The sequence below is a fragment of the Hoplias malabaricus genome, chromosome 17 (genome assembly GCF_029633855.1).
Source record: "Hoplias malabaricus isolate fHopMal1 chromosome 17, fHopMal1.hap1, whole genome shotgun sequence".
Classification (NCBI taxonomy): Eukaryota; Metazoa; Chordata; class Actinopteri; order Characiformes; family Erythrinidae; genus Hoplias; species Hoplias malabaricus.
The window spans coordinates 5,149,424-5,163,990 of NC_089816.1; the positions used below are offsets into that span (position 1 = coordinate 5,149,424).

A 14,567-nucleotide genomic window follows, 5' to 3' on the forward strand; every position below is an offset into this window, starting at 1 on the left:
TAATGAGTCAATAATACCAAACTATGAAGCAGGAATCCTCAACAGTATCCTCAACTCGATATGTACTTTTCAATGTTTGGAGTTCTCTCCGTTGTCTAAAACACTCTCACATCCTACAACTCAGAATGAAACCCCTTTAATGAACATTACTTTATACAAGAACACACAGTGTCTTTTATGTAAATCACTGAAGAGCAGCTGGGGCTGTTGCTGAATGTGAATGGGCTTTGCATCTAATAAAAAATACATAGAGATTTACCAAAGCCATACTGGACTCCAGCCTGATAGTAGTAATATAGTATAATCAAACCTCACCCTTGAGCCTCAAGACCTCAAGCACAACTACGCCCTATGTTCCCTTCAAAATCAGGATCACGATCAGTGTTAGTGAAGTGCTTAAACATACCTCCTGTTTCTAGAGATTCTATTTAGTGGTGGTTATATTTGGAGAGAATCTGAGTGCGTTTCTGGACTGCTTGGTTAGCTTAGTGGAAAACAGCATCTGCCAAACGGCATGAATGTAAAGTAAGTTTTTCTTCCCAAAACGCTGAATACCCATTTGTAACACTTCTGAATATGACAAGGTTTTGAAAATAATAACACAGTGCTGTTTACAGACGTCTGTACACTTATCGTTTCTTCAGGAATGAAGGGTGCTAACAGAATTTGCCCCTTTTCTCTGCAGTAAGAGGTTCAACTCTTCTGGAAATGCTTCACTGTTGATGTTGGAACGTTGGAGTGCGGGTTTGATGACATTAGGGTGTGACGGCAGAGTTAGTGAAATCAGGTAGTGCTGTTGGACGATAAGATCTGCATCGCAAACACCACTCTGGCTCATCCCTGAGGTATTTGATGGAGTTCCATCACTCCAGAGAGCACAGGCCCACTGCTCCACAGCCCAGTATTGATGGGGTTAACATCTGTCAAGCCAAACACGGGCACTGGACATGGTGGTCTTAGACTGTTGTAGCCAGAGCGACCAATTACATGTCACGCGATTCTGTGGAGGTTATAAAAGCTGTGATTCTATGTGAATATATTAATAATTGTGTGTGCACTAACTTTTCCACAAGTGGAATGTCCTTGCTGCCAAGTTGGCCATGGCCCCCGGCGATCGCAAGCTCCCCGATCCATCAGAAGTGGCAGTTGAGGGAGCGCGAGAAACAGTGGCATATTGGTGTTTATTATTTGTGTGAAGGCCACTTCCAACCAGGCTTTATCTTAAATAAATTGTTCATTAGCACAAAGTAGGAGTTTGATGTGTTCTCCCAGTGTCTGCGTGGGTTTCCTCCGGGTGACTGTCTGTGAGGAGTGTGGTGTGTTCTCCCTGTGTCTGCGTGAGTTTCCTCCGGGTGACTGTCTGTGAGGAGTGTGGTGTGTTCTCCCTGTGTCTGCGTGAGTTTCCTCCGGGTGACTGTCTGTGAGGAGTGTGGTGTGTTCTCTCTGTGTCTGCGTGGGTTTCCCCCGGGTGCTCCGGTTTCCTCCCACGGTCCAAAAAAGACACGTTGGTAGGTGGATTGGCGACTCAAAAGTGTCCTTAGGTGTGTGTTTGTGTGTCTGTGTTGCCCTGTGAAGGACTGGTGCCCCCTCCAGGGTGTATTCCCACCTTGCGCCCAATGATTCCAGGTAGGCTCTGTACCCACAGCGACCCTGAACTGGATAAGGGTTACAGATAGTGAATGAATGAATGAATGAATTAGCACAAAGTTGTAGTAAAACATACTAATGTATGGAAACATCAAGCTGTCTTTCATGATTGCTCTACAATAGGGCTGGATGACACTGGCAAAATTTATATTACTTTTATACTACTATATTATTTATACTGCATCAGTCCGCTGAACACCGTTGCTAAAAACTCTCTATGCTGCAGCTCAGCTGTCAATATCACATTTTTAACCGCTAAATTCACTTCAGTTCATGTTTCACACCAATAAACTGTCTTCAGTTTACTTTGAGAATACTAATACCGATAAAAATCACGTTATGTACTCGACAGGTTAGTGATACTGTAGTGGGGAGTTGAGGCTGAGTGCAGTTGAGTTTGTTACTGTGACATAGCATCAAGCTACTTGTTGAGGAACTATAATTTGGCAGAAGGTTTTAGACACCACTGTCACAGCTGCATTTATATATTTCACGAGTTATTGACCGAACTGTTGTATAAAAGCAATAGAACACAAGGGGGAGTGTGTTATCCTGAAATAACGGCACGGCTGAGATGGCCTACAGCACATGCCTTAGGTCCGTGCTCGGCCGCATCACAACCGTGCTGTTATTTCATGACAAATCACTCCCCCTTGTGTTCTATTACTTAAATGTACAGGGGTTTGGACAATGAAAGTGAAACACCTGGTTTTAGACCACAGTAATTTATTAGTATGGTGTAGGGCCTCCTTTTGCGGACAATACAGCGTCAGTTTGTCTTGGGAATGACATACACAAGTCCTGCACAGTGGTCAGAGGGATTTGAAGCCATTCTTCTTGCAGGATAGTGGCCAGGTCTCTACGTGATGCTGGTGGAGGAAAACGTTCCCTGACTCGCTCCTCCAAAACACCCCAAAGTGGCTCAATAATATTTTGATCTGGTGACTGTGCAGGTCATGGGAGATGTTCAACTTCACTTTCATGTTCATCAAACCAGTCTTTCACCAGTCTCGCTGTGTGTATTGGTGCATTGTCGTCCTGATACACGGCACCGCCTTCAGGACACAATGTTTGAACCATTGGATGCACATGGTCCTCCAGAATGGTTCGGTAGTCCTTGGCAGTGACGCGCCCATCTAGCACAAGTATTGGGCCATGCTTCACTCTGGGCATGCAACAGTCTGGTGGTACGCTTCTCTGGGGCTTCTCCACACCGTAACTCTCCCGGATGTGGGGAAAACATTAAAGGTGGACTCATCAGAGAACAATACATGTTTCACATTGTCCACAGCCCAAGATTTGCGCTCCTTGCACCATTGAAACCGACGTTTGGAATTAGCATGAGTGACCAAAGGTTTGGCTACAGCAGCCCGGCCGTGTTTATTGACCCTGTGGAGCTCCCGACGGACAGTTCTGGTGGAAACCGGAGAGTTGAGATGCACATTTAATTCTGCCGTGATTTGGGCAGCCGTGGTTTTGTTTTTTGGATACAATCCGGGTCAGCACCCGAACATCCCTCTCAGACAGCTTCCTCCTGCGTCCACAGTTAATCCTGTTGGATGTGTTTCGTCCTTCTTGGTGGTACACTGACGTTACCCTGGATACCGTGGCTCTTGATACATCACAGAGACTCGCTGTCTTGGTCACAGATGCGCCAGCAAGACGTGCACCAACAATGTGTCCTCTTTTGAACTCTGGTATGTCACCCATGTTGTGTGCATTGCAGTATTTTGAGCAAAACTCTGCTCTTACCCTCTGCTAATTAACCCTTCACACTCTGCTCTTACTGGTGCAATGTGCAGTTAGTGAAGATTGTCCACCAGGCTGCTCCAATTTAGCCATGAAACCTCCCACACTACAATGACAGGTGTTTCACTTTCATTGTCCAACCCCTGTATTTCTTAATTTTTTGGATATCGATATAAAAAGAAACATGACATCATCATCAAACAACTCTGTGAGGAGTTTGGTGTGTTCTCCCAGTGTCCGTGTGGGTGTCTTCCGGGTGCTACAGTTTCCTCCCATGGTGGATTGGCGACTCAAAATTGTCCGTACGTGTAAGTGTATGTCCCCCTCCAAAGGACTGGCGCCCCCTCCAGGGTGTGTTCCAGCCTTACGCCCAGTGATTCCGGGTAGGCTCCGGACCCACCGCGACCCTGAATTGGATATGTGGTTACAGACAATGAATAAATGAATGAAACATTTAAGATTGTGATATATACTGATTTTGAATTATTATCCAGACCTACTCTACAAATCAAACTAATTGAAATTGAACTAAATTCAGGGGTGCTTTGATCCTTTTACTTTCACTGTATTTGGTTGTGAGGAGTTGGTGTGTTCTCCCCGTGTCCGATTGGGTTTCCTCCGGGTGCTCCGGTTTCCTCCCACAGTCCAAAAACACACGTTGCAGGTGGATTGGCGACTCAAAAGTGTCCGTAGGTGTGAGTGTGTGAGTGAATGTGAGTGTGTGTGTTGCACTGTGAAGGACTGGCGCCCCCTCCAGGGTGTATTCCCGCCTTGCACCCAATGATTCCAGGTAGACTCTGGACCCACTGCGACCCTGAACTGGATAAGGGTTACAGATAATGAATGAATGTATTTGGTTTTGTATTTATTTTTATTAAATATAGTTTTAATCAAGCATCACAGTATTGAGAAGATAAATGGTTTTAAATAAAAATAATACTTTTCGGTGCCTAAGACTTGCACATTACTGTTTATTACAGAGTTACATAAACATTGTACAGAGAGGCACGGTGCGGTTTTGTTTAACGCGTCCACTGCTGTTAACAAGTGCCTCGGCTCTGGAGAAAAGGCTTGTTGTGCTGGCCTTGATGGCCCTGAGTCTTCTACCAGATGGAAGTGGCAGCGTTAGCTGATGTCCAGGATGAGAGGGGTCTGTTATGATCTTGCCAGTGCACATCGTGACCCCGCTGTTTGTCCTGAAGCGTTGGCAGACGGCAGCTGATGATCGGCTCCTCTGTCCTGACCATGTGCTGGTGTTTGGCTCGCTCCCGGGAAGTGGAGGTCTCAAAGCAGATGGTTACGGGAGGAAGTAAGGATGGACTCGCTGCCCGCAGAATTAAAATGGAATCAATAAACTGGCATGTGAAGAGACGATGTGAGAGGTTCAAAATGAACCAGTGGTGATTCGATGGATAAATAACTAGGCTCATGGGCTTCTGGACATGACAGTGGTCTTTATTACTGGGTGAAAGGGACTGAGTGGAAGCAGAGGGAGGGGGGGGGCGATGAGGAACCCCCACCACCACCCTTCCCTTCTTCCCTGTGCAGAGACACACCACTCTCTCTCTCTCTCTCTCTCTCTCTCTCTGTCTAACAGGTGTTTTTCTCTTCCTGGCTGCGCATTAGGGTGCAGTCTTCCTGCTGCCTCTGTCCTGATCGCCTCGCGGGAAAAGAAGGCGTGTGTTGTTTTTTTTGATTATCATTTTTTTTTCTCCACGGAGTGTCTGACCGTTCCTCCGCGCGCTGAAGGCTGACGGCTTTCTCAGGAGAAGATGAAGCTGCAGCCCCGGAGGGAAACGCGCGCGACTCCGTGCCGCTGCTTAAAAGGCGTGTAAACTCCTGCGCCATTTTGGAGCAACTTTTGGGCGCCTCCTCGCGCTTTCGTCTTGTTCTTTTTTATATTTTCGTCCAGCGCGCGATGCCCTTCGCCATGGACTGAAAACTTGGAGCGGGAGAGGAGAGCGCGGCGCTGCTGTTGTCGTCGTCGTCGTTGTTGTGTTCGCCCCGCCGTGGAGGAGGCGACGTGCTCGGGGGGGAACGTGCGTTTCTTTCTCTCGTGCGGAGAAAGTCCTCGCCGCCAAGCTGGCCATGGCCGCGGCGATCGCGAGCTCCCTGATCCGCCAGAAGCGGCAGGCGAGGGAGCGCGAGAAGTCTAACGCCTGCCGCTGCGTGAGCAGCCCGAGCAAAAGCAAGGGCGCGTGCGAGAAGCCCAGCCGCCTCAGCGTCTTCTCCAGAGTCAAACTGTTCGGCTCCAAGAAGCGCAGGAGGAGACGACCAGGTGTGCGCTTATAGGCTAGTGGACACATCATCTTCATCATCATCACCATCATCGCCCTTAACGTGATGGTTCTCCTCAGAATTATGATCATTGTATTCTCCATTCTCACCATCATCACGATCACCCTCAGTATCTGTATTATTCTCATTCTCATCCCCATTATTCATCCTCATCCTCACAATCTTCATTAGTTTAGTCCTCAGCTTCATCACCATCATCATCAGACTTCTCAACCTTCCTCACCATTCCTTCTCCTAGGCTTCACCACGCTTCCTTATCATCGTATGCAAAAGTTTGAGCACCCCGTATCTATTTAAACACACAACACAAGCCTGGCATGTTCCTCCCCAGTTGACAGCCCAGTGTCTCTGAGTTTGCTGAGTGTAACAGTAAAGTAACCTTTGTAATAAGTGTTGTTATAGTATTGTGACGTAGTCCGTTTTCTGAGTTTTCCACTGTTTCAATCGCGGCACGTGCCGTTTCAAATAGCACCTTCCCTTTGAACGCCCACAAAGCGCCAGCAGGCGTGCCCAAACTTTTGCACCGGGCCGCTCCATGACACGGACGTCGTCGTGCGCTATTCCTCTTATCAGCTCCTGCCTCCGGTTGCGCTGTAACTTTCTCACTGGGCTCTGGCTCCAGGCTCCGTACAGAACATGCAGCAGAGTTATGTAATTCATAACTACAGTGTGTTCACTACAGTCAGTGTGATCAAGCCAGGAGGAGTGGTTGGGTTTGGGGTGGGGGTGGGGGGGGGTATCCTTGATTAATGTCTGCTTTGAGGGAGCTTAAAGCGATGCTCAATTGTGGGCTTGTTTGCTCGTGGAGGGAATAATGACTCAGGGACAGGCACTCCTTTGTGAGTGTGTGATGTCGGGTGTAAAGACAACAGAGCCAGCTAAGCAGGTTTTTGTGCTTGACCCAAGTGCCTTTGGCCTCGGACGTTTTTAACGGGTGTCTCATTATTCGCCTGAAATAATCCTCACAAAGCGCGAGGCTCAGAACGTCTGTGTTTCTGCAGTACGTTGTTGGGGATGGCATGTTGTTTCCAGGAGAAGCTGAATATGGTGTGGATTTGTTGGGGTTAGAGCAGTACTACTTCCTTGTTCACATTCTCTGAGCTGCTGTCTCTATCCCAGTGGACTCTGTCTGGTTGGTTTCCATTATAAAACATATAAGCAGGGATAGTGTGTCCGGTATGGGCTTCCATCTGAGCTCTAGCGCTCGTCTAAATTGTAAAACTCATTTTCATTGATGTTAAGAGTCGCTCCTTGAGAGAGGATTTCAGGTTAATGAATGGCGCAGAGGGTTTACAGAGTGACTCACACTTCTCTATCTACGCTGTCCTTTGGGTGTGTAAAAGAGACCTAGTAGAGTAGATATTGTAGTCTCTGAAAAAGCCATTCATTTTGCTGTGGGAAAACAACTCGTGGAAAAATGCCAGTGCTGAACAGTGTTGTGGCTGTATCTATCTTTCTATCTATCTATCTATCTGTCTATCTATCTATCTATCTGTCTATCTATCTGTCTATCATGTGCTGATGAGTTCGAGGTGCTGCTCTAATCCTCACACTTTTGAGCCGGGAGAGATAAAGAGAGATGAGAAGAACTTACGTAATACACGTGGTGCCTCACACTTGCGTGGAACTTTCAGAGACAGATGTCTGTGTTCACCGCACTGGCTCGGACACCTACCACACCTTCACCAGTCGGTCAGGCCGTGCAAACAGATCCTTCTCGTGTGATTTCCTCTGTTATCTGCAGAGTGTGTGTCAAATATATGCAACTAAATAGGAGCATTTATATAATCAATTAATCTGCTGGCTGTTTTCAATCAAACCATTATTCCTTACATAGTTTCCTTTCACTTTGTCCTGAAACACTCCTACTAATCATGTTTATAACTACCGAAGACTGTAATACAAACTAGAACTAAACCAAACCTTTAAAGTCCATTGTAAACAACTAAAACCATATTTTTTTTTAAAATCAAGGCTTTAAAAAGTGTTGTTTCTGGTCCAGATGTGAACTCAAACATTACATCCAGTGGAGACTTAATGTGGAATCTATTTAACAAAGTTCAGTATAGAATTAAATTGTGATTTCTAGTCAATGCTAAATAAGACTAAAGCTAAAATGTGGCTCTCTTTTTAATGCTCAACCAAACTACAATTAAAATCCTAAGTGTAAAATAAATAAATAAACATAATGAAAAGTTCCCGGCTTCTAATAATCTTACTTTCCAATTGTTTGGTGTTTGTGTAAAACGAAGCAACGCAAGTCACACCAGGCTCCAGAGCATTCTATAGTCCATTGTGAAGGCAGCTCACGCATCTTTAAACCTGCCCACATTAGCAAGCCTCCTCCGAGGATGAAAGCAATACAGCAGTATCCTCCTTACAGCGTGTTGCACTACCCACTCAGCCTCATACCTACAGAATAATTACAGGCATTGGGCTGTAAGACCTTTTTATGTGGGAAAGTCCCCTGAAGAATCACGGATGTCTATAGATCTGCGTCTTAGCCCCAGTAATGGAAACCCAAACCAGTGACTTGAAAGGGCGTGTGCCTCTGCGTCTAGCGCTAAACAGTAAGATATTGGAGCAAACAAAATAGCTGTGAATAACCAAAGCCACCTTTGTGGAAGTGGAGGAATAAGACAGCGACTGAAGAAGTAGCGTAGATGATGGAGGAGAAGAAAACAGCATGGTAGAGAAACACGGACATGGTGCCAGTGATGAGAATGGACTGGAAGCTCTACACATGGCAAAATGGCTCTAAAACTGAGCCTCGCATGGTTAAGTCTTACAAGCAACCAATTAGCAAGAGCTCTGGGCTACATCCTTCTGACAGCATTGCAATCTGTGCTTCATTAAGCCATGCATGTTAATTAGCGTTTAATGCAAGGCTTGAGCATTTTCATATTATCCACAAGTCCATGTTACAAGACGTGCTTGTGTCAGATGCCTTAAAATGACGGCTTGTTGATGAAATCACGTTAAATCACATTGGTCTGAGGCACTTTTAAAAGTAAAACTGTCTTAAAAATGTTAAATCTGTAGGAGTAAACTTTCTAAACATTCCTTAAGAAATTGTTCAACAAATAGGTTTCAGTTTTATTGTACAACTCCATTCTATAGAAACGTTGGGAAGCTGAGCAAACCGTAAACAAAACAGAATAGAAACAGAGACCCCCAACCTTGTATTGGCTGTATCCTATTTTCAATAATATAAAGGTTTTAAATGATTTGCGCAACATCGCATTTGTCATTTTTTCCCAACTCTTTTGGAAATGGGGTTGTAGCGTTTAATGCCAAATGCGTCATCGCTGAGAAAGAGTCAAAACTGATCCCAAAACAACAGTGGTAATAGGAACCAGACGTCCATAGAGTTTTAAACCTCAGAGACAAAGAAGACCCTCACAAAATCATTTTATGTTCCCCTTATTCCTGAGACTTTAATTCTGCCTGAACCTTTAGGCCCTAAACATAGTTGTTGGGGCAAAACATTTGGAGTCAATGCCTTGTTTCTGCAATGAACAATGGATTTTCACTTTAATGCTAATGTAGTCACTGGAAACATTCCCATACATTTTTGACAATTTCTGATAGTGATTTTACATGATAAAAATGAGCAGAAAACTACTTAAAACGAGGAGAGTCCTGTATAACAGATGAGTTCAGTTCACATAATCTCAGATGTACAGTTTGGTATCCTTTTTTTTTCCCCCAAGGGGGTTTTCTTGCATGTGGGGGATGTTGGATTTGTTCAAGCTGGTGTAGCAGCAGTAGGTATAAGCTCTTTGTTTCTGTTTTGGGTTCTGTGTCTATGGCACGGTTTGTGCTCATCTGCAAGGCTTGTTTGTATTACAGGCTCAACCCCCTGAAGCATGGAGGACCCTGCTAAGCCTTCAGCTAGAGCCTTAGTCACAATCCAGCATTGCCTATCTCACTCTCTCTCTCTCTGTCCCTGTTCCTCAGAGCCCCAGCTGAAGGGGATCGTGACGAAGCTGTACAGTCGGCAGGGCTTCCATTTGCAGCTTCAAGCAGATGGAACAATCGACGGAACTAAAGAGGAGGACAGTGGTTTCAGTAAGTCAGCCTCAGTCTTTTCCCTGCTTTGGCCATTTTTTTTTCTTTTTATGAATCTCTCTGAAGTGTAATCAATTGCAGTGAACACGTCTAGTGGAAAAAAGTTCAAAAGAGAGAGGATCTCTTTGATATTTCTGCTTATGCTGCATTGTTGGGCATTGTTTTTGTTTTGTCTGAAAGAAAGCTCCTCTTCCACCATACATTTCACTCTTCTCTTAACATGTGGACCCCTGCACATTTCTTTAATTCACTGTGTCATACACACACACACACACACACACACACACATGCAGATGCCTACATATGCTCAAGGATAGCTTAATGCTGATTCATTTGGAATACTGAAAATAAAGGTGCGACAATGCCCACTGTAATTTAGACAGAAGAAACTTGTGTTCTCCCTGTGTCCGCGTGGGTTTCCTCCGGGTGCTCTGGTTTCCTCGCACGGTCCAAAAACACACGTTGGTAGGTAGATTGGCGACACAAAAAAAAAAGTGTCCGTAGGTGTGAGTGAATGTGTGTGTGTGTGTGTGTTGTCCTGTCAAGGACTGGCGCCCCCTCCAGGGTGTGTTCCTGCCCTGCGTCCAATGATTCCAAAAAACCTGGAACATTCCTGGAATATTGATAAAAGGCGTAGGTATAAGACAGGAATGGAAAAATGGTAAAAGACCTCAACTTTAAATTTTAAAGCTGGTTCTACGTCACCAGGCCAATCAGAGCCGTCTACTGTCAGCCACGTCTGACTCCTGGACAAACTCCAGCCTCAAGATCAGTAAACAAGAGCGTCATGTCACTTACATTTTAAGGCTTGTTGTCATTCCCCCTACGCACAATGCGTCCTAGCAGAGGTGTCATGGCCTGAGAGTGTGTGAGAATGGGTGTTTATGTGTGAAAAAAGTGCCAGCTGCCTGGTCTCTAATTTAATCTGCGCTATATCACACCGCCACTAAGCGGATGTGACATCCTGCAGCCTGCAAATGAGCTCCTCTCTATTCCATTAGTCACCGAGCCAAGATGACACATATTTTCGGCAAATGAACATGGGGTTATGAGGAGGGTGTTTGGCCTCGAAGGCTGTAATACGAGGCTGTAATCACCCAGGTATTTAATTCCAGTCCTCGCCGGACAAGGAGGCAGGGGAGCGACTCGGATTGAGTGTGTAAAATTTGATGGCTGTTTTGGAATCGAATGTTAATTACATAGTCATTTGATATTTTCAGTAATCAACCTGAGGAAAATGGATTGATTTGAGCCTGCTGTTATCATAATGCTCATGTTATTTGCATTGAATCACTATAACGTCTATAGCTCCCAGTTGTGCTACGTGATAGAAATAAATGAGACTGCTGCAGGTTTATGGACAGCCAGGTTTGCTGGCTGTGTGCTGGTGTGTTTGTATTGACTCTGGGCCACTCCCTAACTCCAGCTCTGTCTTAACTGGCCGGCGAATCTGGAGCGACTCCTAAGGAGATGAGGTTATGTAACAGCTGGCCTCCTTTCCTCACCAAACACTTTTATTTATTAATTTATTTTTTATTACAAAGAGAATGAAAGGCGATTTGCTGGAGAAGGAGAAGTGGGAAAATGGTCGCTTCTATCTCTCACACTACAAAAATAGCATTGTTAGGAGCTGGCTGCCCTTGTCTCCATAGCGACGGCAGTTCGGTCCTCTTGGCTGACTTGGGGTGTGTGTGTGTGTGTGTGTTTGTTAGCTCTGAGGGTCTGTTTACATGCACCAATTCCCTAAAAATTCATCTCTTTCTGTCAGTTCTCAAGTTATTTAGCAGTTCAGCACATTTTAAGTCACATTTTGTGTTGAACACTGGCATTGGCCTAAAACTTTAGTGCATAATAAAAGTTACTAAAGTGATGTAATAGTTAGTGAGTTGTTACAAAGTGCCACACTTTAGATTAAGCAGCTAGCGTAATTACCCCAAATTCTGGCCACTTTAATTACAATATTAGAAATCTTAGCTAACTGTAAATAAGTAGAAGTACTTTACTCACTCAAATCAACATTTTTCAGGAGTCAAATGTGTGTAGATTAATGTCCGAGACTTGCTTGACTTTGAAAGAAAATATGGTTTTAGATAAAAACGCTTTTGTATTAAGTAGGTGCTAATACTGCTAAGATTATTGGCGCCCCCTAACTTCGGCCACCTCCCCTGCTTGTGACAGTCAAACGAGACCGTTTCTACCACATTCAGTGGTTTTGAGAGGTTCACAATGAGATTACGTTTGTCCTGTGTTGGTATCCATACTCTACATGTAAGGATTAAAATGGCGGTAGATTTTCCCCTCAGAAAAAAGGAAGCTAACCGCTAAGCTAACTTTTACACTGAGGGAAATATCTGTCGCGAAATGGAAATGTGTTGTGTTCCACATGCAGTTTTGCACACAAATTACAACACTGTTAGAGACACTTAAATGTTGTTTAGATGTGTGATTTCTTGCAAGACTGATGTTTAAATGCCCTACTAAGGCTTGATCTTATGTTTTATTGTTTTACCCAATGTGATTGGCGAAGAGAGAGAGCGGAATTGCACCATATACCGCAGTGGCTGGAGTTAGGGGACGGCCCGAATTAGGAGGAATACTGATAGATTTCAGAAATGTTATCAGTTGTCAGTTCTGACATCGCTGAAGTAACATCACCTTCATTTTGAAAGACTTTGGACAAGATGCTGGAACATTTCTGCATGGATTTGATGGCATTCAGGCACAGGAACAATCAAAAACCACACTCAAACTCAATACCTTCAGAGCATTCAATTCCACTCTTCTATAGTTATGCCTCCAGCTGATACACAGCACTGAGCATGGTGAACATTTGCTCATTTGTAGCTGCTTCAGAGCCTCACATTCCGTTTCGCGCATCTTCTAAGGAAACTATAAATCTTGTGTCTGCGTAACTTAACCTGAAGTGAATTCTCTCTCTTTTCTCACTCTTTTTACTTGGACCCTGTAGAAATGCTTGACCAGAACTCATTTGAAAGGCTGGAATCCTGATGACGAGAGTGCAACCAGTGGTTGCTAAACGATAGCTATCTTCTTGAAATTCGTCTGCTTTCATCCTGAGCTCTGATGAGACTGGTGTAGGAAGGAACAAAAGCTCACTAAATGTCATGTATGGCCACTCTATTGCATTGTCTCTTTCCAGCTAGCTCTTAATTCAATTCCCAATCAATGTGTCTGGGCTGGAGGCCTTTCTTTCTGTCAGCCTAAGATTTTATCAGGGCTAACTTGTCTTCTTCACCTTTTGTAATGTCAGTTTGTATTTCTGTTAAATCAATGCCATTCAGATGTCTGGCCCTAGAGCAGTATATTAATGAGGCAGACAGACAGCACGGATACCAGGAAAAAAAAGCCTTACCACATGTGTAAAATTAGTATGTTCATTAATATGTTCATATAGAAACCTTCTTAGAACAGACCCTGTGTAAACAATCACACACCAAATATAAACAGTGCTCAAAAAAGAGAGCAACATTAGAAAAATATCCCAGCTTTAACACTGGAGCGTCGTCACTGAACGATGACAAAAACAAAATAATCGTTCATTAATCGTTATCAAGGTAAAATGTACAATTAATCGTGATAGTGCTGGGCGATATGAGCACAAAACACTATCTTTTTAAGTATATTAGTTGCAGCAGGTAGTAGCAGGTATTCATTAATTTTTTCATGTGTGTTTGGTAATATATATATATATATCATTCCATTTTTTCCCCCCAATGTTTTTATGTAGTTTTCCCTTCAGGTGCATTGTTGTAGTCTTTCTAAATTGTACATAAAGTACTCAAAATGTTGTAGCTATTATGCCATAAAAGATGGTAAAATATCTAAGAATTGGATCATTTTTTAACATTTTTTAAAAGAATTATTTAAGGAAATGGTAAATATATTCACTCAGAATTTCACTGTACTATCATTTTTAAAGTAGAAAAGTAGTTTAGATGTATTGGGTAAAATGGCAGTACAAAGATATACAGGGGTTGGACAATGAAAGTGAAACACCTGGTTTTAGACCACAGTAATTTATTAGTGCGGTGTAGGGCCTCCTTTTGCGGCCGATACAGCGTCAGTTGGTCTTGGGAATGACATACACAAGTCCTGCACAGTGGTCAGAGGGATTTGAAGCCATTCTTCTTGCAGGATAGTGGCCAGGTCTCTACGTGATGCTGGTGGAGGAGAACGTTTCCTGACTCGCTCCTCCAAAACACCCCAAAGTGGCTCAATAATATTTAGATCTGGTGACTGTGCAGGCCATGGGAGATGTTCAACTTCACTTTCATGTTCATCAAACCAGTCTTTCACCAGTCTCGCTGTGTGTATTGGTGCATTGTCGTCCTGATACACGGCACCGCCTTCAGGACACAATGTTTGAACCATTGGCTGCACATGGTCTTACTGGTGCAGTGTGCTAATGTGTTAATGAAGATTGTCCACCAGGCTGCTCCAATTTACCCCTGTATCTCATCAACACGTACCGACTGAAAAACACAGGGTTACTTCATACATATTTAGTAAGTAGTCTTCAGTATGCTAAATGTGTAGGCATCTAATACATGAACCACAGCTGTTGTGATAAAAGAAATGATTAAAATATGTGTATTCATCCTATGAGAAACCACCAAGCTGCAGGGGTTTGCTCAAAGTCAGTGTAATCTCAGTTTTGTCTCATTCAGCTGGATCCTCAGTGGAGAATGTCTGCAGTTTCTGGCCTATGAGAGAGCTAATTCTGTGTGGATGTTTCTCTGGGGTAAAGAGTGCTGTATTCTCAGAGTTGTTGCTGTGGTGGA

The 14,567-nt window shown here is 44.1% G+C and overlaps 1 protein-coding gene across 8 annotated transcripts in view; it reads left to right on the forward strand.

Annotated features, from left to right (window-relative positions):
• fgf13a (fibroblast growth factor 13a) overlaps nucleotides 1–14,567 on the forward strand; it is a 167,294-nt gene that overhangs the window by 118,685 nt on the left and 34,042 nt on the right. For 7 of the 8 annotated variants that reach the window (XM_066648754.1, XM_066648760.1, XM_066648753.1 and 4 more), the window contains one exon: nucleotides 9,655–9,765. In XM_066648754.1, coding sequence (XP_066504851.1) covers nucleotides 9,655–9,765 — 111 coding nt within the window. Of the gene's footprint in view, nucleotides 1–5,484; nucleotides 5,675–9,654; nucleotides 9,766–14,567 lie in introns of those variants that run through there. The other variant, XM_066648755.1, reaches the window with a different exon arrangement.